This window comes from Apteryx mantelli, chromosome 15 (assembly GCF_036417845.1).
Source record: "Apteryx mantelli isolate bAptMan1 chromosome 15, bAptMan1.hap1, whole genome shotgun sequence".
Taxonomy (NCBI): domain Eukaryota; kingdom Metazoa; phylum Chordata; class Aves; order Apterygiformes; family Apterygidae; genus Apteryx; species Apteryx mantelli.
Window position 1 is genome coordinate 11,560,361 of NC_089992.1, and position 23,667 is coordinate 11,584,027.

At 42.1% G+C, this 23,667-nt stretch overlaps 1 protein-coding gene across 1 annotated transcript in view; it reads right to left on the bottom strand.

The window, feature by feature from the left end:
* Positions 1–1,074: 1,074 nt before the first annotated feature.
* Positions 1,075–23,667, bottom strand: part of SH3GL3 (SH3 domain containing GRB2 like 3, endophilin A3) — a 51,999-nt gene continuing 29,406 nt past the window's right edge. Inside the window, exons 2-9 of the mRNA XM_067305254.1 lie at positions 17,040–17,108; positions 15,803–15,875; positions 14,172–14,315; positions 12,477–12,610; positions 10,901–11,059; positions 8,592–8,695; positions 7,322–7,449; positions 1,075–1,876 (exon numbers count right to left, since the gene is read on the bottom strand). Coding sequence (XP_067161355.1) covers positions 1,671–1,876; positions 7,322–7,449; positions 8,592–8,695; positions 10,901–11,059; positions 12,477–12,610; positions 14,172–14,315; positions 15,803–15,875; positions 17,040–17,108 — 1,017 coding nt within the window. The 3' untranslated portion in view covers positions 1,075–1,670. The remainder of the gene's footprint in view (positions 1,877–7,321; positions 7,450–8,591; positions 8,696–10,900; positions 11,060–12,476; positions 12,611–14,171; positions 14,316–15,802; positions 15,876–17,039; positions 17,109–23,667) is intronic.

The window sequence follows — 23,667 nt, forward strand, 5'->3', positions numbered from 1 at the left end:
TGGTCAGGACAAGTTGCCTTCTATACTGCTGCTCTAATAATTACTAGGTACTCACCTCTAAGGCTGGAAAAGGTCTTATAAATTTCTTTCTTTGCATGAGCAGATCCAAATTCAGAGCTCCTGTTGTCCTAATTACCAGGCTGTAGGCAAAGCTGCAAAGAACAACCGTCTGCTTCTCCTGTGACCACTGTGCAAGCAGGAGACAGCCTAGCACTCTGGCCCAGAGATAAAGTAAATTGGGAAACCTGAGTTTTGACAGCCAGTTAGGGGCTATTTATGCTTCCTCCATGCAAAAGTAACTGCACCTTCCCTAGGGAAGGCTGCCTGTCTTGGGCTACAGAACCCAGTAAAGCTTGATGCTTGAAGCTAGATTCAAGCCAGTTTGCCCACGAAGTGCTCAGTTCCTTTCTCACTATCTTCTGTCTTATCCAGAGAATAATTGACAAAAGAGCACATGTTCCTCTGGGGCTGCTGAATTTTTTAGTTGTTACTATGTCCATTTTTACTGAGCAAAGCAGGAGAAAGCTAACAAAAACAAATGAATTTTATCTTCATTTTGATAGTACTTAAGAAGCCTGAGTCTCTGTCTGTCTTTGAGGCACTTTCTTGCATGTCTTTCTTTAGCTATGGCATTTGCATCTTTCTTTCCACCTATTCTCTTCTCCTCTTCCTTCTTCTTCTCCATCCCTTTCAAAAAAAAAAAGAAAAGTGTATTGACTTTTCATTTGTTTGCAGCAATCAATCACCAGTGATACTCACCCATTTATCTAATAGAAACTCTGCAGAGCTAGGACCAGCTTGCGCTTTTAGTTCAAATGTTTTTTTCTGCTCTTATCCTTCTGCTATAAGAAAATGTTAACAGACATTATGAACACTATGCAATCAGTGGGGAGAAAGCAAGATTATTAAAATTCCAATGGTTTGAGGGGTCATAAAACTAATAGTTTGGCTTTATTCCTCCATTTTTAATGTAGCATTGTTTTCTTTGCTGAAAACTGATCTATCTAGCAGAAAAAGTGACCTCCAGCTCAAAAACAACTGCCAGAACTATAGGAACAGAAGCAGCAACCACTGTTCTTTTCCCACAGAAATATTTATTAAGTTTGGTCAGTAAATTATAGGAATTTTCAATTCTGAGAACTTGTACTTAGTACAACAACATCATAATATTGACAACAACCACTTTGCCTTTTGTCAACGTACAATTTGAAACATGGATTAACTTGTTCACAATAAATTACAGTGTGATAAATGAGAAAAGCTCAAGGACATCAGTAACTTAGGAACTGGTTACAGTTAGCTTCACTTACATTATTTTTAAAAATGGTTTTCAATAGTAAAATCATTGCAGCCAAAGATTAAAAAAAAAAATCCACATACAATAATAGCAAGGAAATGCATTTTTGGAGCAACAGTGAGCTACCAGTAAACACTTCATACAGTGATCTTCAAGGCACAAAGCAAAAAAACTGGGTATGGGTTTTTTTGCAGGTTGATGGAGACAGGGAAGATAAAATTTTTTGGAATACAAAATAAATACATTTTAAAAAGACGCATACAAAAGTCAGTAAGTCAGTCAAATAGCAAGGCTTTCACAGAATGCCACACGGATAGAACACTTGTGAATCCATTTCAGTCATGAAATCATGTTCACAGCTTTAATGACACAATCACTGAGGCAAGGGTACCATCACTTCAACATAATTAATGGGGAAGAAGCCAGACTCTCCGTTTAACATCCCTTCATACCAATTCTCATCAATCTGATTGGTCAAAGTAATGATGTCCCCTTCCTTAAACCCAAGCTCGCCTTCATTTTCTGGCTCAAAGTCATACAGAGCTTGGCAGCAAGGCTGGTCCATATGCATTGAAGAACCTGCCCCAGCGACAGAAAAGAAAATATTAAAAGAGCTTCAAAGCACCACACCAGCCAATAAGCATCAAAACGATGGGTCAAAACGGTAGCCCTGCTGTCACGAAGGTACCCTCGTCTCTTTTCCTGACAATTTTTGCATTGCTTTCACTCATTAACATCCGGTCCTTCTATGTATAAATATAACATTTGGGGTAATTAATTAAAAGTGTAATTCTGTTTCTCCCTTAAATGCAGATGCTACTAGATTTTGATTCCTAGTTGCATTCCCTTTGGAAAGGATAAGCAAAGCACAGTTGGAGCAATCACGGTTGTCAGGCTCACCCTGCGGTCGCTTTGGAGCAGGGGGCAGAGGAAGCTGAAGGGGAGGAGGTGGTGAAATTGCAGAATCGACCAGCAAGATGACGAGCACTCATTTCAAAAATTGCCCTGCAGCACACTGACTGCACGAACACCTACCAGAGAGCAGGGGCTCAGACTCAGCCCTATGAGCATGTGCTGCCAGCCGGCAGGCAGCGCCTGGACGGGGCTTCCCAGCAAACTGGAGCGCGAGGTTGCCCCAGCCTCGCCTGAGCGACCACAGTCACCTCCAGGTCACCTCTCCCCAGGTTCATGCGTCCAGAGCCTGGGCTGCACGCACCTTCCTCCGAGCTAAAGCAAAGGCAATGCTAGGAACGACAGTGCCTGGGCTGTACGCGCCTTCCTCCGAGCTAAAGCAAAGGCAATGCTAGGAACGACAGTGCCTGGGCTGTACGCGCCTTCCTCCGAGCTAAAGCAAAGGCGATGCTAGGAACGACGGTGCCTGGGCTGTACGCGCCTTCCTCTGAGCTAAAGCAAAGGCGATGCTAGGAACGACGGTGCCTGTCAAACTGTCTTACAGAGGAAAACGAACAGCAGCCCCTCTGCTGCAGTATCTGGCTTTTGTTGCGACTTACCCTGTTTGCTCAAGGTCTACTATAGAGATCTTCATTCCAAGCTGCTGTTTGTAAATATTAATGGTACCATATGCACACAGTCACAAGGACATATATTTATAGGAAAAATAGATTATATACATGAAAATTAAGTACAAAGATCTCCATTAGCAAAAGAAGTTAACATTGTAAATGCAGTCCTTTTTTTTTTTTTTTTTTTTAAAGATATTCTCATGAATCGGTGGTTAATTGGCCTGGATTTATACTATGGATACCTACATACTATCATATTCATTCATTCTATTTATGAATAGTAAATTATTCTTAAAAAAAAAAGTAATCTAATGTTCAAACTGTAAAGCTCAGTTCTGTGGGCAAGGACTAGCCAGAAGTTCAACTGAAGTTCAGCCATGACATGTTTTAAAAAAATATATCCAAGCATATCCAAGTAAAAGTCAAGTAATTTGAATATATTCATAAAGGAAGTAGAGGAGAAAAGATTTCATGCTGCTCCCATGTAAACAGTAGTAAAATGCATATAGCAAGACAAAGAACTCTTGAACAATGCAGTACTTAACATTAAAGCAGTTAATAAACCTCTTTAATACTAAATTATTCTGGTTGCCTTATTTGCAACATTGCAACAATTCTCAAATATTCTAATCTTGGCTATCTCTCCAAGCTATCGCACATGCTAGTCATGCAGTCAGCTTAAAGACTAATTTATCTCTGAGAAAATCTGCACACCACTGCTAATACAATACAGGAGTATTGTGAAAGATGTGAAAGATGCATGTCACACTGCTTTTAACATGTTAATCACGGTAATGTGCAAGAAAGTAAACTATTAAAAAGGCCCCTGCCTGCGGATGGCAGGAGGTAATGACAGAACACTACGAGAACAGACTGAACGGTGGCACAGGTGAGAGCTTGGCTCTGGACATGTTCTTGCTGAAACAGTCCAAGCAGGGAAAAGCAGCTGAGCCACAGTTTTCTGGCAAAAATCAATAGACTATCTTCAGAAATAGCTGCTTTATTTTCAGAGTCTTTGCCAGGGTGGACATGGTACCAGCTCCCTGGAAGAGTCAACAGCAGAAGGCAGTGCTCTGAATAATTGACAGAGCTCCTCGCTCCCACCAGCTGCCCTGGCGGGGCTAATTTATTACTGCAAACCAGTTAGTTTCTGACAGCAAGGTACCTGATAAGAGGTGGATCACGTTTGGTTCATTTTAAGCTCCAAAGAACTGAAAAGAAATGTCTGGCAGCCTGGATAGATCTTAAAATAACGGTCACAGCCAGCACAAGCAGTCTCACTGCAGGCTGTAGGGTCAAAGTCTTCATTAGAGCCCGGCAGCACCGCTACTGTACGATCCAAGGAGACGAAGCCTCCCCCTCGCACGTAACAGGGCAGCACCGGTGGATGGGCTGCACCACGCGCTGGTTAACATCACAGCGTTGGCCACAGGACTCCAGCCTCCTCCTCTCCATTAAGTACTTGCACATCTTCCACTGTTGCAGAGATTTAAGCAGCTAAAGAAATGGCACCCTTTTTCTCTGCAGACAGGGGTTATGTTAATCTATGACACGGTGCCCACCTCCTTAATTGCAGCAATTCGGGAGCTGAACTGTCACACTGTCAGTGATGACTTGTCTCTAGACCACTCACACTCGGACAGCACAAACTGAAAAAACACCCCAAAACCAGGTTAAGCAAGAGGCTGGCTGTGATCCTGGAGCACAACAGGACTGAAAGCAGAGGCCATTCAATGCAAGCTTTTTCAAAAGGAACCATCTGTACCTGCATCTCCTCTGTCTTCTGCACCATGATGTGCACATGCAGTAGCAAAATTAGACTTTCATAATCACAAACCAGAGGCTTGCTAACATGACTAGTCTAGGCCTCTCTCACAGCTCACGTCTGTATACACTTAGATGCTCATGTTAAATTCCAACACGCGGCAACCAGACCCAACTATCATTTCCTAGTCAAACCCCAACAAACAAAACGAATGAAAAGCATGACGTGACACAGCCTTTAAAGAGATCTAAATGAGCCAGATGATGCTCCCAGATTCAGCTGATTAATGAGACTGGCAATGAATTAGAACAAAAACACAGATTTGTTATCTGTGTTTAATCAAAGGAGCTAAATAATTCAGGCCATTAAAATGATGTTTCTGTGAATCTAGCCCTGCAAATGTGTGCAAGTCATTAGTAGTAAATAATCCCCATGTGTTAGGAACTGTATAAAGCAAAATACCATTTCTGCTCCAAGGAACTGATGCTTTACTTAGAAAGCTACAGCAAAATGCAGGAAAAGCCATTTCAACACTCTAAGAACTGGACTGCTGTAGCTGTGCTGAATGCATCACGGCTCACTTTGAACTGTCCTGTTGATTTCTGTGGCTTCACTGAAGCCTAAGATACTACCTGCTTTGAGTGACACTATCAGGGAAATTAAAGGCGTAAATTTTGATAGGACCAATGTGCAAACTAGGGAAATTAAGCATCAAAGTGCTTGTTTGGGTAGGATGAAAAGGTTAGTTTTCTGAATGAAAAAAAAGAGGGTGATCATGGTGCTATCCCTCTATCAGATGGGGACCTTAAAACATTTCACAGAATCACAGAATGGTTGAGGTTGGAAGGGACCTCTGGAGATCATCTAGTCCAACCCCCTGCTCAAGAAGGGTCACCTAGAGCACATTGTACAGGATCGTGTCCAGACAGCTTTTGAATATCTCCAGAGAAGGAGACTTAGCAACTTTTTGCTTAGAGCCACCTGGTTCATATTTCTAAATCACAGATCATAAATCAAAACTGTTCCATGATTCTGATTTTAAACAGGAACAGAAAGGTTCCCCCATTTACAAGCAGGGCATATTCACCCCACTGTAACTCCACAGAAATCCATATGGATAACCTTCCAGTATGGAACAGGAAAAGGAAGAAGAGAATGAGCAAGGATTTAGCTGATGATTGTCCCCTCTGGAGTGGTAAGAGCACCCACTGCACTAGCTTCTTCAGGAGAAAAAAAAAAAAATCTATGTATAGAAGGGCTAAATACAACATATATCTTTTTGATGTTATTAACAACACTAAGCATAGCAAGAGCTGTCAAATATTTCCACATCCTCCTCTTCATCTCTCTCATGGTTGGGTTGCCTTCTCCTCCGTTCTGATGGCACTGACTGAGCCAAACAATAAGCGAAAACCTACTGTTTACTGATAGGGAAGCAGCTGATGCAATAATCTGTGACTAGAAACAATGAATGGAAGTGGCTCGCTCCTTTCCCACCTCAATGAGCAGTGGCTGTTTATTTTTTAGTTCATTCATTCAATTTTAGTTCATGAGAACTGCTGCAAGTCCCCTTTAGTGCAGACTGTTTAATATCCACATCCTGTGAGCAGAATGCAGCTGAAAGAGATGCTGGAAGGAGCACCAAGCTCCAGACTAAGCTTCGTTCTCTTGCCTTTAGCGCTCTCATTTCTCTCCCAACTATCTTTAAAACGGAACAAAATGGGAGGGAAGAGGAAACTACAGACAGTGGGGGAGGGAGTGAGGAAAAAAAACAAGGGAAAAAAAAACAGAAAAAGCATCAGAAGAAGCTCCTAGATCTCATGCCAAGTGGCGAAGGGAATCTTTGGCTCTTTGCCTTCCCTCTATTTTCCTTACAAATACTGATTATGAAAAAAGTGTCTTTTTCATGCTCTTTTCTTTGCTGACTGTTGTCTTTTGTGTTTTGTTATCGGTCTTCTCTCATCACACACTGTAGGCTTGAAGGAGATGGAAAAAATTATTTTATTTGTGAGACGATGAAAAACTATTTCAGTGAGTAGTAACCTTACTCATTATTACCATTCACACAACTTTCAAGGGCTTTCAACTGCTGAGGATTTTTTGTGGAGTCAGGGCCTATCCCCAACAAGGGATTCTGCCCCAAGCCAGCGGATACCAGAGTACTTGAGCTCAAAAATGCAGACGCTTTGTTGCATACTCTACGGATCTAAAGGGACATTAATGAGCATTAAAGGGCATAAAAGTCTATGTTGTTCCCTGCATTTTTCCTTATAAATATTTTACCAAAGCAAATAAAATTAGTAAAGGTGGGAGTCATCTCTCTGAATTTTACACATCCAAAAATTAAGATCCTGAGCTAATCATTTACGGTCTCATAGACCGTGGAGTGAAATTAGCATCTGGAGATACCCCAGAAGGTGATCTGTCCCACCCACCTTAGGCACGTCTCTTTGGAAGAAATAAACTGCTTTCTGCAAGCACCCTTCCCTCTCTTCCCTCCACCCTCGGTGGCTATACAGAGAAGCTAAGAGGTCAAGCTGAGCTCTGCACCTAAATTTCAGATGGCAAAAGACAGAGGAGAGGAATCCTGCTCTGAGAGTCCATTTCCAAAGTCAAGAAACAAACTGGACACAAATACTTGGATACTGATCCCTCACAGGTCCATCATTCCCCTGGTACAAGCAACAATCCAGCAAAGCATCTATCAACACATTAATTTTGCAGCCACAGGCTTACCTGATGGTTTTATTGAAGAACTATAAGCAATCCCATTGTGCTGCTGATTATCACCAATTTCCAGGGTTGTAGTTATTACAGGCTTTGGCTTAAATTCACGTTTAGGCCGACTAGATGCTACATTTATTCTGCAACACAGAGAAGAGCAGCAAGAGATTTACTTGAAGGAACACACAGTAATGGCGTTTCTTACTCAGGTGCAGTGCTTTGGCATTTGAAAGGTGGGGAAAAGCTTTCTGTTGTTTTGGGGAGGTTGTAATTTATTCACAAAAAGCTGCTCAATTCCAATGCAACATTTAAATTTCAGCAAGTCCCTGTCTCACTTAATGCTGTGGTCCTGTTGACAGAGGGATAAAGCTTAACAGCCTGACTTTAAGAAGCGCTGAACATCCACAGCTGCCACTGAGGTTCAGCAGAAGTTCCAGGAATGAGCTCTCTGGAAAGCTCTGCTGCAAACGACACATGCAGAAACCCAGCCAGGACAGAGGCCCAAGGACTGCGTCTCACACGCTGCGTCTTTGTGACATTTGGTCAGCGCAACTGTCTTGAGAACTCAGTGGCTCTCCCTGCACCAGCATGGGGCCCTGCTGAGACCTGCCAGCGTCACTGCTCGGTGCAGCACTGACTGGCATGGTTGCTCCCGCGTGGTGCTCCCAGCCGCCACGTCAGCCCTGTCCTCAAGGCAACGGATATCAGGACTATGCTATGGCGACACTCAGGTCGTTTAGGTCTCCCGTTTTCTGTTGGCTCTGATGAGTAACGTATAATAAATTAATGATAGAAGCTTTTTTTTTTTTTCCTCCTGTTAGCATGACACAAAGTGTCTGGGCCTTTCACAAGTGCATTACGCCACAGTTGTGCTCCTAGCCAGCTGGCAATCTCCTTACACTGCTGCAGAATACCTCCTAATCGCAATGAAAATAGGCCAACTGCTCAGCAAAGCTTCCAAAATACAGCTCAGAAAGTGCAAATTTATTTAAACCTGCAAACAAATGGAGGCTGTCCTGACTAACCTCTGCAGATGGGAACAAGGGATCTGCACTCGCTCAAAGCTTTCTGGGCAGGTACTGCTGGACACTTCAGGCTCACAGTGCAACCAGAGGTTGCCAGGTGGCAACAGTTTAAAGCAGTGAAGTCCAGTAAGGCACAGAGTGCTGCAAACGTGCGTTTGTGAGATGGTACTACAAAATCTGTTGCTTTAATATCTTTTCCCATCCATGAACCTCAGCTGCAAAAGAGGTTCAAAATGTTCTGATGGGTTCAGTCTTACCGGTTTTGCAGCTTGCTCTGCAGATCCTCCAAAATTTCTGTGGATTGTTTATGGTAATCTAGCGCCGCTTCTACAAACACGGCCAACTGGCTAACTTGCTCTACCTGAAATATAGAGAGGAAAATAGTTTTAAGAAGCCTGCATCACATTTAGCTGAAGGATAAAGATCATTCAAAACAGACCTGGTATCGCAAAAGACCTTGATGCTTTGTGGGGGCTATTGAAAATGAGCATATGTGATTCTACCACAGAAATTGCCAGTTGGAACCTGAACAAAACTGAGGTGTAATTTCTAGTTCACTAACTCAGGGCTGGGTCCTTGAGTCACTTCCTTTCACAATGTGCAAATCTCTTTTACTTTCAACTTCCAAGCCAGCTGCCTGTCAACCCCCAAGCCTGAAACAGTTAGAAGACATGACCCCTTAGCAGGTGGAAGTGGGGCTTTTCTGATCAGCAAGGCCGGGAGAAATGAAGCCATGACAGGTCTTGTAACTCAGATCCATCAATGTTTACTAGTGATGTTTACAAACTGCAGTTCTGAAATGCTCCAGACTTACCTCACTAGATGGCAGCATTTATAAATGGATAAATGAAATATGATTTATCTACTTGGATTTATAAAGTAATAGCCAATCATTCAAGAATATGAATGCTGGGGAAAGGGTGAATGTGAGGGTGAAAGAAAAAGCAAAATATTTGTATTCATTAAGTAACAAATAATCCCATTCCCCTAATGCAAACTGAAAAGTTCTAGCTGTAATACAGCTAGAACAGTAACAGATATTTATTTGTCCTCTTCCTTTCAGATGACATTAAGAGGACAGACCCCAAGCAGTCCGGCATGTTCCCATTCCACCACTTCAGACACTGAACTGCAAGAAGGTATCCGAAGATATCTTCTGCAAATGTTTTATGGATCTTTGGCAATTTTATGCTATACTTTGTCTGCTTTTACTCACTCGGAAAGATTATTAGAAATTCTGCTGGGAGTCCAAGAGAGCCAAACATTGTCATATATAAACGAAATGCACAGAACCAAATCAACAGCTGATACAACTCCATCAAAGTCAAAAGAGAGTAATGGAAACCAGCTGAGGATAATGCACAAAATGCCTGGATTTTGGACGGGGTGGTCAGAGAAGATGGATAGACAAAGACTGTCCAGACAAGATGACTAAGAGCCAGGAGGGATAGGGAAGTGGGGATTAGGAGAAGAGAGGAGGAGACTGGGAGGGAGCCAGACAAACATGAGGGACTGAAAGCCACTTAGCAAGAGGAACCTGGGACCAGCTGAGTGGGAAAGGCAGGAAGATGGGTCTGATAAGGAGTGCATGCATAAGTGTCTGCATGGAAGGTTTGGAAATCTCTGCACAAAAAGCCTGAGAAAGAGATGTGGATCAGGACTGAGTCTGGGTGAGGCACCTGGCAAAGGTGGCCGGGAGCCAGGGCACTAAGAGCAGAGACTGCAGGGCAAGAAGACCAAGGAAGGGAGAAATCTGGGGAACTGAGAAGGAGAGAAAGGAAGAGATTGCAATTAGGATCTCTGCAAACCCAGAATATTTTCTTTTGCCTTTCATCTTCCAGACAAACAAACCTTGGACACACACCTGTCAGGAAGGACACGTGTCCTGCTTTCAGGCAGAACAGCCTAGATGACTGCCAAAGCCCCCTTCCAGTTCTCTTTTCCTAGATGCTCTCGTGACTACATGGGATAAATCATGTCCCTGCAATTCCTCTGTGAGTGCACAGAAGGTGGGATTAACTGAAATGACCACAGCTGCTGATCATTTAAGTCATCATTTCATGATGGACTTGAAATCTGCATCAAAGCCCAGGTACCTCAGCACAACCCATATAAACTCTGCGCAGTAATTTTTAGAGCCAAAATTCCCCCTTCCAGATCAGCCAAAGTTTTGCCTATAAGCTGTGTTGCTGAAAATCAGATCGTGCCAGGCACAGACCCTGGCACGTGGTTTCAGCAGCACGTCTGCACCTGTGCCAGTGTTGGCCTTCTCCCTCCCACGGACTTCCCTGTGCTCTGCTCTCAGACGGTTCATCACTTGTGGACGATAAAGCCACGTGAGACCTCTGTGACCATCTTGTCCGAGCCCATGTCTCTCCATAAGACTTTGCTGAAGAGCTCTCCCATGAAGTGCCGTGCATTACGTCCCTCCCTGACAAGAGGAACGAAGCACACTCTCGGCTTCCAGGCCTTGCCTCCTGTGAAGCATGGGCCAGGCTTTCTCTGACCCCGCACACATTTCCCTCTTGTGTGTACCGCAGGAAATAAAGCAGCAGGACAGACTTACATCGTTTTCTAAGAAGTTGAACATGCTTCTTTCAGCCAGTTCCTTTGACTCTTCAAATTTTTCTACTGCTAGTTTAACTTCTTCATCTGGTATCTTCCCAAGACGCTTCTTTTTATAATCATAATCCAAACGACGACCTTCTAGTTTCTTCAGATGATGCTAAATAAGATAGAACGCTTAGGAAGAGGTCAAACCGAGACAGGCCCAAACACATACATTGTGATTTCTAAGGAGATTTCAGTTACAGATGATGCAATTGCAGAGATAGGCAGAATCAGAGAAATACAAGGCTTGAAGGAATCTCAAAACTCATCCAGCCCATCTCTCTGATCTAAGGCAGCATCAGGTTCATCTAGGACTGTGTATGTGACTGAAATTTAAAACTGTATAAACTTTAAGAAAGCAGCCATCTGTTAATGCTTGGAGAATTGGCTACCTTGATTTGCTGAACTCAGGCATCCAACTCACAGACATCACTAAATGTGCAATACCTCAGACTGGGTCCTCTTTCTAATTTAGACTATCTAAATATGCCCCCCCATCATATTCTACATGTAATTCAGTTTTACCCCTTGAACTATTTGCAACATGACAGCTAAAATTTAAAGGGTCATTTTCTCCTCTCATTCCATAGCAGTAACCCCACAGATCTTATATTCCTGCTTTCTTTGTTAGGTGTCGACTTGACATTCCTCTCTGACATAACTACACAAGGGTTTTTTGTGGCCCAGCATCGTGGGACTGACAGACTTACAGAACGGACTGAAAGCGGCAGTGCAAAATGCCCATTAAAGCTAAAGTCAAATAATTACTTTTCATCAGTTCAGAAGAACTGCAACTGAAAACAGTCACGTATCATAGGAGACAGCTACAGACATCAGGACATTAATACCTTTTTGCTATGCTTTCCACATCCATTTACATGTAAGTAAATAAAACAACTTCCATTTCTGCATTTCATCAAGGTTTTAACTTGCTTATTACCCAACTCTATTGGAATCAGCAGACTCAGACAGAGACTGTGCCTGGTTTTCTTTTCAATTGTCATATTGTAAACAAAAGCACTGAAAAACCTAACTCTAAAGGTTAAGAATGTGTTCTCCAGCATCCTATATTTTTCCCCAGAATGGTATGGCACTCATGGCACTTTTCAGATCACTCAGTGGTTGCCCTGAATGGCCTTTTCAAAAGTCATATTCAGCCTGTATAATAGATAGATTTAGGGTGACAGAGACGGTAAATTATGATAAACAGTTGCAATAAAGCACAGCCCACTCACATGTTCACAACAATTAATGAAAATGTCAGTTAAAATAAATAGCAGTAAGATAAAAATATTCATTTTCTTTACTATCCTTCTGGTACAGAACATGATCATATAAGCAAATTGAATAAATTAGGCAACGGTGAGAAACAACAAGACATTGCTTTTAAGCGGATTCATCACTGCTTTGCTAGAGACTAAAGCATAAATGCAGTGAGCTAACACAGCTTGCTCTTTCAGAAGTGTTCCAGGGAACTAGAGCTTCACTGACTCTGATTTTTGATAAGAAAGGTTTTACCCTGGAAAACTTACCCCAATCTCTTTTAAATCTTTGTCTTGCAATAACTGTAGAGGATCAATGAAATTTTGTTTGACATTAATATCAAGCGAGTCTTTCACCTCTGCCATTTGCTTCATGCTTTCACCAACATCTAATAGTGCAATGCCTGTGGTAAAAAAAAAACGCTACTTATAAGTCAACACATGTAAAAACAGGAAATATGTCTTACGATACAGCTCTTTCAAATACGTATCTTTTTATCTGGTATAAGGCCTTGAAATGGGAGAAAGCAGAATACAGACTATGCACTTGCTTTTCCCCTACAGACTCTAGGGCTAGAAAATGTTGTTCCAAAGTATATATTATTTTTTCTGATACCTTTCAGGAAGAAAAAACATTATTTTCTCTACTTTATTTGCATAGGTTACATAATAAGTTACCTCTTCAACTTTGAATTGGTATGTTTTTAAGTGATATTACTAAATACACAAAAAAGTGACTGACTTTTTAACCACAAAATTATGCTTTATGGCTTCCTCAAGTTCAACATGTTTTTTTCAAACCTCCTTTTGGTCAAAATTGTTGTTGCTTTTTAAAACCATCTAATCAACATAGCTGTATATTTTATTTTATGAAGCATATAAGCATAAGCACACAAACGTGGTATTTGAAACGTCCTTTCTCCTTGCCTAGTTTTATTTAATATCCTGTTGCTTTTGCAAAAACACCACTATACCCAGCTCACAGATGAGTTATGCCATCTCACTCTTCGCAAGGAGACCAAGCAAGTCCTCAGGTATCAGGCAGTGTCCTCCCCTATGCAGCAGCTGGTCAGACTCGAGTCCTACCTCCCTCCGCCTGCCTGCAGAGCTGTTCTTATTTCAAGGTGGCCATTATATGCAAAATAGCAGATATTAGCTAAGCAGCATAACGAAGCCAGCCAGTTGTGGAAGGGGGTTTATGCACGCAGTACCAGTCCAAACCACCCTCTCCCAGCCCCAGCCCCCTCCTCCCCCATCCAGGGACTCTCCATTTCTCGTGTTTCTTCTCACTGGTTCTCTCATACTCCCAGCCATATCAAAAAGCACCCCGAGTCATGTCGCGATGGGGCTGCAAACTCATGGCAGGCAAGCCTACACACCGCGCACGCTCAGCAAGGCAGGCCTCTGTCCAAATTCTGGCTGTGAAGTTCCAGGATATTTTGAGAGAAAAGGGGTAAGATTTAATTTACCAATGATTTGTAGCATGACCAAGCTGGAGTGGATTTTCATACAAATGACAAAACACTGCTCCAAAGCACAGAGGCACCAGATCACAAAAAAAACCCAAGAAGTTACTGTATTCTTTTTTCCAAGGGAATTTTTCTTCCCCCTTAATCTACTTCTCAAATGTAAGAGTAGCAGGGGGTTTTTTTGAAAGGTAAAAAAACACAGTGAATCTAAGGATCACCTTAAATTATTTAAGTTTGGCAACTTAGAAACTAAAATGGGTATCTTAATAATATGAATTGTCAGACAGTATTAATAATAGCATTATCAAATCCACCTGCAACAGATGCTTACGTCAAGCATCACATATTAGTTATTATATCAACCACCCCCTAATTACTGTACTTGAAGTTTCCCTTTTACCTGCAATAACTATGTACATACATTACATCACTGAGTAATTTTGTTCTGCAAAGAACATTATACTGAAATATTCACAAAGGAGATTCACAAACTCACCAAACATAGAATCATCTCCAAGCTCTCTGCCATACCGTATCATGCAGTCTCCCAGGAGTCCCTCCGTCTGGGGGTAGCCTGTGGTTTTAACTTGTCCTCTGATCTTTGACATAGTGTTCAGCATTCCCAGCTTGGCTCTGTATGCTGAGAAGTACATGAAAAAAGGACAAAGTTATAACAGCAGTTTTAAAACTAATGTATTTAAATCAATAAATCATTTAACAAGTAATGTCAAAAAGCAACCGTAGGCCTGTAGAATTATAAGCCTTTTAGTGTCAGTACTTCATAATCTAAGGTTGAGAGATGACTCCATTAGACAATATGGGTCATATGATACTGTTTTCATTCCCAACTGAATGAGCATCATTTCTCCAGGCAGATTTACAGTGGGACTGCTTGTCACCTTCCGCTGCTATTTACCAAAACTCACATTCCCTTGAATATTCCTGCTTGCAAACTCTTCTGTTGAAAGTTCTGAAGAAAGCAAACACAGAACAGATACGAGCGCAACCAAAGCCAATTCCACGCTGTTACTTGTGACAACTTTGCACTTATTTTGCAACTTTGCCCTTATTTTCCTCATTTCACTAATCAAGATAGTAAGAATTTATTCTGCAGAATGGCCTGATACATACAAAAGAATTTACTGTTGTCTTGCACCTATCGTGACAGAATCAGGTAATTATTCCTGGAGTGTTTTTCCAACCTACTCCTAACTGTTATCACTCAGCAGCAATGGCCCGCACAGGGCGTTCCTGAAGAGTGTGGATGACGGTCACTGGTTGCATCTTGAGCAACCCAGCTGGGCCTTGGTAAAGCACTGACTCCTACCAGCCTTACGCAGGCAGAACCCACTAAACCCTCCTCCAGGGAGGTGCCTCTCATAAGGCATCCCCAACAGACAGCTCTCTCTGAAGTCATTGGGACACACGAAATCCTGTCAGGCAGTTCTCCTCAAAAAATGCAGGTCCTTCCAATGGCTGACCTGGACAGTGAATCAAGCTCTTAGCAGCGACCAATTGCAAACATAAATGTGCCTCCTTTCCTTTTTTCCTCAAAACAGCATTTGAAAACTGCTACTCTAGGTCTGGGACTCCCAGGTAACTGAGATCTGGTAGAGCACATAAGAAGCAAAACCTCACTCAAAGTCAACAACCGGGGTGGGCAAGTAAGAGCCCTCTTCCCCATGACTGGGCAACCATCAATATCCCGATAGCAGCACTGCATGTGTTAAACTCGATGCCTTTTTTTTTTTTTTTTTTTAATCTCTGCTAAAAAAAATGCTGGCGTTCTCTTCACTTTAGGGATCCATCTCCCACTCCAGGAAATCCAGCACAAATGGGAACACACGTGCTGTACTGTGAGTCCCGGCCATCCCAGACACGTCACGCACACACCATCGACACACGCCCAGGAGGCCTGATACCCTGGACGCATCCAGCTCGCCACACACAGGTCAGGCTTGCTGCACACAAGCTTTATGGTTGTGCAGCGCACACACAGGGAAAGTTATCCAGGGCTACAAGAAGCCTCAGATTAATGACCTAATTAGTTTTTACCCACCTGGGATGAATTTCCAAGTAAGAGGATAATGTCCAGCAAAACCTGACATAAATTGTTTCTTATCTTACCTGGATTTGGCTGGAGATACTCTGTCGATTTGGACAGAAGCTCAGCTACAGCTTTATTAGTGACATCAATTTTCTGAAAAAGAAAAGTAACAGAAAGTTAGCCAAAAGCAAATCTATGACTAGAAAGCTTCTCATCTGGATAGATATTATACACTGTTCTGGCTGACTATGAAGTTTTAATTAAAATAAATCAAATATGATAGCTTAGAATAAAAAGCTATGCCACAGTTGTGCCATATACCAAAAATATATTAAATAGCAGGTAGCACTGGGAAGGGTAAAAAGTTTGTATCAAAACGTTGGGATCTCCTTACCCTTCAAACCCATTAGTCATGAATACTGCTTATGCATCCCAGACTACAATTTTCCTGCCAGCCCCACAGTTGTCACTATGACTGCTTTTCTCCACAGGTGAAAAATGCTGAAAATATCCTAGTTCACAGTCCTGGGGTCAGCGCCATTTAATGCAGTGGTTTGCACTGTCTTCCCATTTAATAGCATCTTACATGCTATAAAAATCACATTTCTGGGTTGCTTCTCTTTCCTCCCTTAGGGCCTGCGCATTATTTTTCCTCTTACAATACAGAGAAGCAAATAATTATTCTGAAGCCAAAGAAACTGAAACCTAGAAGCCTCTTTAGACTGTAAATTCAGAAAGTGTGTGTTGCAAAAAAGCAACTCACGCATGACTTTTTTCCTTAATCTGCCAACAATAAAAGCTGTGACCTAGGTCTACTATGTATATTAAAAATACATAGGAAAGACAGAGGCAATGAAATAGCACACAAAAGCTGAAAAAGCAGAATCTGGGAGTACACTTTAACTGATAAACGGCAGTGCTAGTAAGTGATTAACAAACACCTCCGTTTCCACAGCAAATCATGGTAGTTTCTGAACATCAACTTGAACTAACAAATATAATTCTGCAGTAAGAGAAAATTTGATCCCAGCAGTTTGATTTCATCGGGAAAAATGTCAGATGGGAAGGGGTGCATCTATAACGACTCACTAAACAGTGAAGACCTCTCTCTCTACTCCAGTGCAGACAGCGGGGAAAGACAGGTCCCCCGGGGCTCTGCCCCATCGGTGGGGGAGCCCCTCCCTCCCCGGGCTATCGCAGGAACCAGCTCCCTTGGCTCAAACAGCCTTTGTGGCGTTTCCATGTAATATGAAGCACGTGAAAGATTTTTGATTCTGCAGTGGTTGAACATAGAACAAACAAGGTTGCTTTCCTTACCCTTTCCATCTCTTGAAATTCTTCATCCAGTTTTGTTCCTTCTGCCCCGCTTATTTTTTCGCTGAACAACTGTGAAAAGACAACAGGAAAAAAAAATGCATCACTATTTGATTAGAGAATAATCTGAGAGTCACAGGAATTTCTTCCAAATTAGAAAATAAGCCGCAACCCTTTGAGGCAGCTATGTGAGAGAAGAGTAACCCTCCTCCTGGAAGGGAAACCCACATTTCAAGAGAGAGGAAAACACCCGACAGGAATTCACAAAAACGTCACAGGTAAGGAAGACATTTTTTTTGCGCTTAAACAGTTGGTACCTAGTGGCACCACCAGGAACGCAGGTTTCCAGCGCAGGCAGTGCGGGCACGCCAGCTTACGGGCAGGCGCCAGCTCAAGGAGGGACCTATTGGCGTTCCAGTCAGACTCGCAGGCTTTACACCTGCTCTGCCAGGGGTCCTTCTCCAGCAGCCACCCAACGGGTCCGTGGTCTCCCCACACCACCCCATGGCGACCCCCTTGCAAATGCGAGTGCAGCGGGGCATCGTCCTTCTCACGCTGAAGCTGTCAAATCCACCTCCAGTGGCAGCCCATAGGTGTCTCATTACAAATAATCCATTTAGGTGCTGGCAAAGGATAAATGCAATGAGGCAACATGATTGCTGGACAGTGAAGGCGTAATTAATAATGAATTGCTGCATCAAGTGAATAAAATAATGAAACGTCCCACATTTGGAGGGAACAGAACGGGATGTTACAATGAGCAGCACAGTGGACAGGTAGGACATTCACATACTAATGATAACGTCAGAGACAAAAACTCCAGATTCGTAGGAAGGCCGACAAAGATAGAGACTGAAAAATGCAATTCCTCATTGGATACACTGACAGGTGATACGTTCTCAATAACTGCCTTAGGGCATCCACTGTGTATCCGTGGGCACCCTTAGCTGCCTCTGGCTTGCTGATGGCTGTACGTGGTCACTCGGACCTCGCTGGATTAGCGGCCCAAAACAGGGGCTCGCTGGGTTGCTGCTGGCCTTGCCAGGACCGCAGAGGTGGAACAGGTTGCCTAGGGAGGCTGTGGAGCCCCCATCCTTGGAAATATTCAGAACTCATCCGGACAAGGCCTTAAGCAACTTGCTCTAATGGGATCTGCTTCAAGCGGGCGGTTGGGGTAGACAACCGCCGGGAGCCTGTCCGACCTGCCGGACCCCGACTCTGCGGTTACAGTGACCCGGCAATGCAGCTGCACGGGGCCACCAACAGCATCTGGAACCACAGCTGCACACAGACCTGTAAAATGACCTAAATAATGCACAACTGAATATGGAAGCAAAAGGACTGAGCAGAAAAATAAATAAATAAATAAAAATGCCCACACACTTTCCCAGTTCTATGCAAAGATTAATGATTCAGCAGTTTCTAACCCAGCCAGACCCTTTTTCACTGATAACTGCTCTGAGCTCTAGTTTCCTTCTAAAAGCAGTGAATAAGCAGAGAGATAGGGTAAAGAAAGATTCCCTAAAGTCTATAAACTGTTCTGAGCTCCTGACAGTAAAAAGTGGTATAAAATTCTAACAACTATCATCAAGTTTTACCACAACAGTTTATTTCATATTGGTATAATCAGGACCCACTTTACTATTCACACATTAAGGAACACAACAGCTCTTGTTCTGATCATACTGAATTCAGGAATTTAGCACTACCACTCTCCCAATTAAAGTCAAAGGATACCCAATTAATTATTGAAAATGGATGCACAAAGGAGAAGACAGCTGCTGAGCTTCAGTTCTCTATTTGATGAGCATCATTTACACGCATTTTATCAAGCTGCAAAATACTTTGAACTTAAATAGAAGCATGCTCAGTGGCGGGGCTGTGTAATTAGGAGACAGTATCTATCAGTTTTTACGAGTCAGCTAATCAAAGGCATTACTACCGCCACTCGAGACATGTATGCTGTGAGAGCTTGGCACTATTTGTATGGGAAAAATCCTGACCTTCATCTCCAAATCAGGAACCCAGGTGCCAGGGAATCAGCCCCCTTTCACTAAGCAGGAGACAGAATTTGAGGTCTCTGAAAAAAACATTTCACACGATGGAGGCCACCACCACCTTTCTGCTCCATTGCCAGGGCTTAAACTAAGGCCATTCAACAGCCGTCCTTCTAGTGGGGCCAACTAGGGCTCTTCTGGACCAACATTTATGCCCTGGGAACAGCTCCACACCTGTGAAATGAGAAATATTTCTTCCTCTCAGATGTCTGTGTAACTCCCTCCATCCCATTGGACTTGTTAGAGTTAGTGAGGCTGGGGAAAAAAAAAAGTCCCTAAATAAGAATATGAAAACCTTTCCAAATCACCCATCAGGCTGTTACCTCTCCTCCATAGTTACACGCTACAGCAAACCACCCTGTCACAGTCCCTTGTAAAACTCGCGTGCTCTTAGGATAGAGGGGACAGAAATCCTGCAGTGGGTCCACAAACATGCCTTGCTTGTAACTGCTGGCTAGATCCTGCTGATCTTTCTCATACTGAAAAATTAAATATGATGTTGTACTAGACACAATCTACAAGTCTCTGATGGGCTTACTGTGGAATTTTCTTGGAAGACAAACCTGAGAAAACACAAATAGGTTTTGAAAGAAACCCATCAAAATACCGTGATTTCTAATTAAGCTTTGTACGTCCAATTACTGCTGAAAACACAAATTGCAATTTTGTTGTACAAACTCATAAAAGACTGCAAATACTCATCTTCTAAGGAGTTTATATACCCAGAACTTCTCATGATAAATCTTTTTTTCCCATAAACATAATATTCAGATTTTGTTCTCAGACTAGTTCTCTGTTATTCTTACTTTTTTGAGATAACGGGATTTTCTTTTGATTTGTGCTGTTGCAGTGAAGCAAGAACACAGAACAGGAACTGTCTGCAGTTTAAACTAAAATCTACAGCTCACCAAAATTCTGCACTAAAAAGGCCTCAGGCTTCCATCTAGTTTTTCAATATTTTATTCAAATTATGTAAAGATTTATACTCATTCTTGCACAGGAATGATACACTTCTCCATTCTCATATGGATTGCAAAAATGAGCTTCAGAAAAATACTGTCCAACACCAATGCTTTGTACATCATAGCCACTCAATTTCAAGTGCAATACTTTTCATATTTCATTAAGGAAGGTTACTGAGCACTAGAAACTGCCAAGAATATCCCAGATCAACAGAGAGCTGATAAAACTCTCAAAACAATTACCCTATTTTTTTATATATCCACTGGGTATTTTATAATACGAGTCAATATAAGGCTTGCCAGCCCATACCTGCATGCATGTTCTGGCCTTCTTTTTCACTTGTTTTGCCTTTCTTTTGCAACAGCCCTAAACGAGGATTCACCCATGACACTTTGTAGTTCTTCAGCTTCACTTGTTTCAACAGTAGCTGAAAAAGCCATTAATTAGCCAGCAAAACTCTCTTGTATATAACTCACCAAGAAATCATCAAATATTATTCAATGACTGAAAGAAAGATATCATATTCTATTAAAGACTTGATAGCTTTAATGGCTCTTCACCAAGTAACTGCATTTATTTTATCCTGAAGGAAATATCTGTTGAAACTTTAATGGAATGGAAAATTCCTATATTTGTCATAAACATGCACACTGTCAAACCCATGAGGCAAAACTTACATTTCAGGAAAAATGTTTTAACAAAAAAAGCCAAAGCTATGGAAACACTGTTAATTTCTCTTTCTCCCTCTAGGAATGAAATAGGCGATCAATGGTGAAAATTAAGAGATTCCTCCCAAACTTGCAGAAAGCCAGGAAATAATATAACTAGATGGCTACGTTTCCCACAGAAACATAATATTACTGGTCCAACTGCACAGATATATTAAGATATACCTTTAAATCCAGTACTCAGTACAAAATACTACATTCCAGTATGGTTAATGCATAATAGTTATGCTTTTCTTAACAAATCATTAAAACTTTCAGTTATTGCCCTGCAGTCATATAATTGTTTGTTTAGTGTTAAATTATTATACATAGAGGATTTAATGCAACTTGACAATACTAATGGCTTTCTGAAGAATCTTATTAAAGGCTATCATAAACACAGGGAATAACAACACAGCTGGCAAGACATCTTCTGGCTAAAGAAAAATTGCAGCCTTCAACCTCCTGAGGGGGGAGAGACTTTTTTTCCTCCCCCCTCCCCCAAAGGCTTATTCAGATTAAGAACCAAGATGCCAGCAGGTCTTCTAGATCAAAAGTAGTTTAACTTCAAATATGCGTAATTCCCTGTTTTGCGCTTCCAGGTTCCACCACAAGGCTACACACGCTGCTTGCTTCTCCTCCTTCCCGCTTGCCGGATTTTACAGAGGTTGCTAATGGACATGCTCAAAAAAGAAAGCCACTACTAGCTCATGTAATGCAGGCTACCAAGAACTTGAACCTACAGTACAGCTTACCTAAGTACGTATTTTACCTTAGCCCATCGTGAGTAACCTACAGGAGCAGACAGAGGCAGCGCTGCCTGCACCAACTTTCCCGCGGTGATGGAGAGTACTTGGTGCTTCGCTGGGGCTGAGCACCCAAAGCTGACGGGCAGCTTACAGGCACCCGTGGCCGACTTCCAGAGACCTGACGGCGGTCCAGGCGCTCAGACGGAAAAAAAGGCGCCCTGCACAGAGGAGCCACGCTCTGATCCACGTTTTCAAATACGGACCTAAACGGAGACAGAAGAAACGCAGCGCTTTGCTCCTGGAAGAGCTGCAGTGGGTGCCAAAACCAGCCCGGAGCGAACGCAGCCTCTTCAGGCCTCTCCTCCTGCTACAAAACCCTCCCAAGACAAGCCCGCAGGCGTTAAAAATGGAGAATTCACTGCAAATGAAAGTGGGTAATATATGCCTAGAGAAAGATCTTTTCAGGCTCCCATGAAATACAAACAATGAGGAAAAAAAGTCAAATTATAAAAACGTGCCAGTACTTGAGGCTATTCTTTTAATTATATTGACAGAGCTCACATTAGCCTAATGCTTTGGAGAAAATCCAGCAACCTCCAATTTTAGAGGTTAAGCACTAAATGATGGCAAAAACTCTTTGGTTGCCTCAGTACGCAGTGTTTTCAAAGAAAACAAGAATATTCTTGCTCTGATTTACTTGAAAGAGAAAAGATTTTTTCAGACCCACAAAATAAATAAAGGGTCCACTGCAAAGTGAATACATGTTTTAGTCTTGCAAATATGAAGTACTCTGGCTTGCCTCCAGCAACGCATTTAAGTTTGTACTTAAGTAGGCGCTTAAGTGTTTTGCTGGATCAAGGCCAGCGTGCTCAGCACCTCGCAGTGTGAAGCCGCAGAGGGCCATCACCTTTACAGGGAACTTGGCATGGCTTTTTCTACTGCTAGACTCTCGGCTAGCATTAGCACTGATTCCTCCAAAGCACTTAAGGGAAGAGTCAAAGAGATTTCTGAGAGTAACAGGGAGAACTGGTTTTCAAAAAAATTAATCAAACAGAACTGGGTCCTACTGCTATTGAATTAAAACTATGGAGTGCAAGAAGCTGTACGCTGAAAATCAAATGCTTGTTATTGCTCTCATGGCTACGAGTGGTATAAAATACCACTCTGAATTCAGCAATGCTTGTACATGGATATTTAAGGATGTGAAGCTTTCTCTTTCAATAACAGTTTCTATACAATTATAAAAATGTAACATAATGTTTTAGAAGTTATACAAGACATACTTTAATGCTGATTAAAAATAATAATCGTTTTGTGGATACAAAGATTAAAACAGCATTCTTGCACCATTTATTGCAGAATACATTTTTGTATGGATGCAGAGAGACAGACAAAACACTGCTACAGACAATGGGATGATCCCCGTGCACTTTATTACCATCAGGAGCAGCCGAACCCCAGAAGTACAAACTCTATGGCCACGGGAACCCACATCCTTACATTTTACCAAAGATCTAGATTCCCAGATGCTTAGGGTTGAAGTATTATTTACGAAATACATTATGGCCCACACTTCAAAGACAGAGCTCATGACCAAGCTCATGCTGTGTCTGAGCACAGAAAGGAGATGCCACACGTCTAACCATCCTCCAGGGCTTCGGGAGGGATCCAGCAGCAAACCCTGTCCCAGCAGCCAACAAAGTCAAAGTACCAACAAAGGGCTCCGCTTTTTAAAGCATGAAGGATATTAAATATATAAAAAACTGTGTTACTTTTGAGGATGTACTAAGATAAATTTCATTAAAATACTTCTTAAATGGTTCTAAAATATTTTCTAATAAAAAAAATCATACAATTTATGTACAAAATAAAGACTGAGCCCTGTTACATTTTCAGAGCACAGATTTTTTTTGTGGGAAATTCTGCTCCCTCCAAAAAAGAGGCCATCTATAAGGACACCAGGAATCTCGAGGGCCTGCTTCCCAAGAAGCGAAACATACTTTCTGTACCAGGAAATCTCTGAATCACACACAAAGTTAAACAAACGCACAGAAGTACTGCCAGGGTGTTTATATTCATGAGGAACACTCTTAGCCCCACTAATATTTATGAAACCTTAACTTCATTATCTGTAACCTCTCATATAAACAGGTTA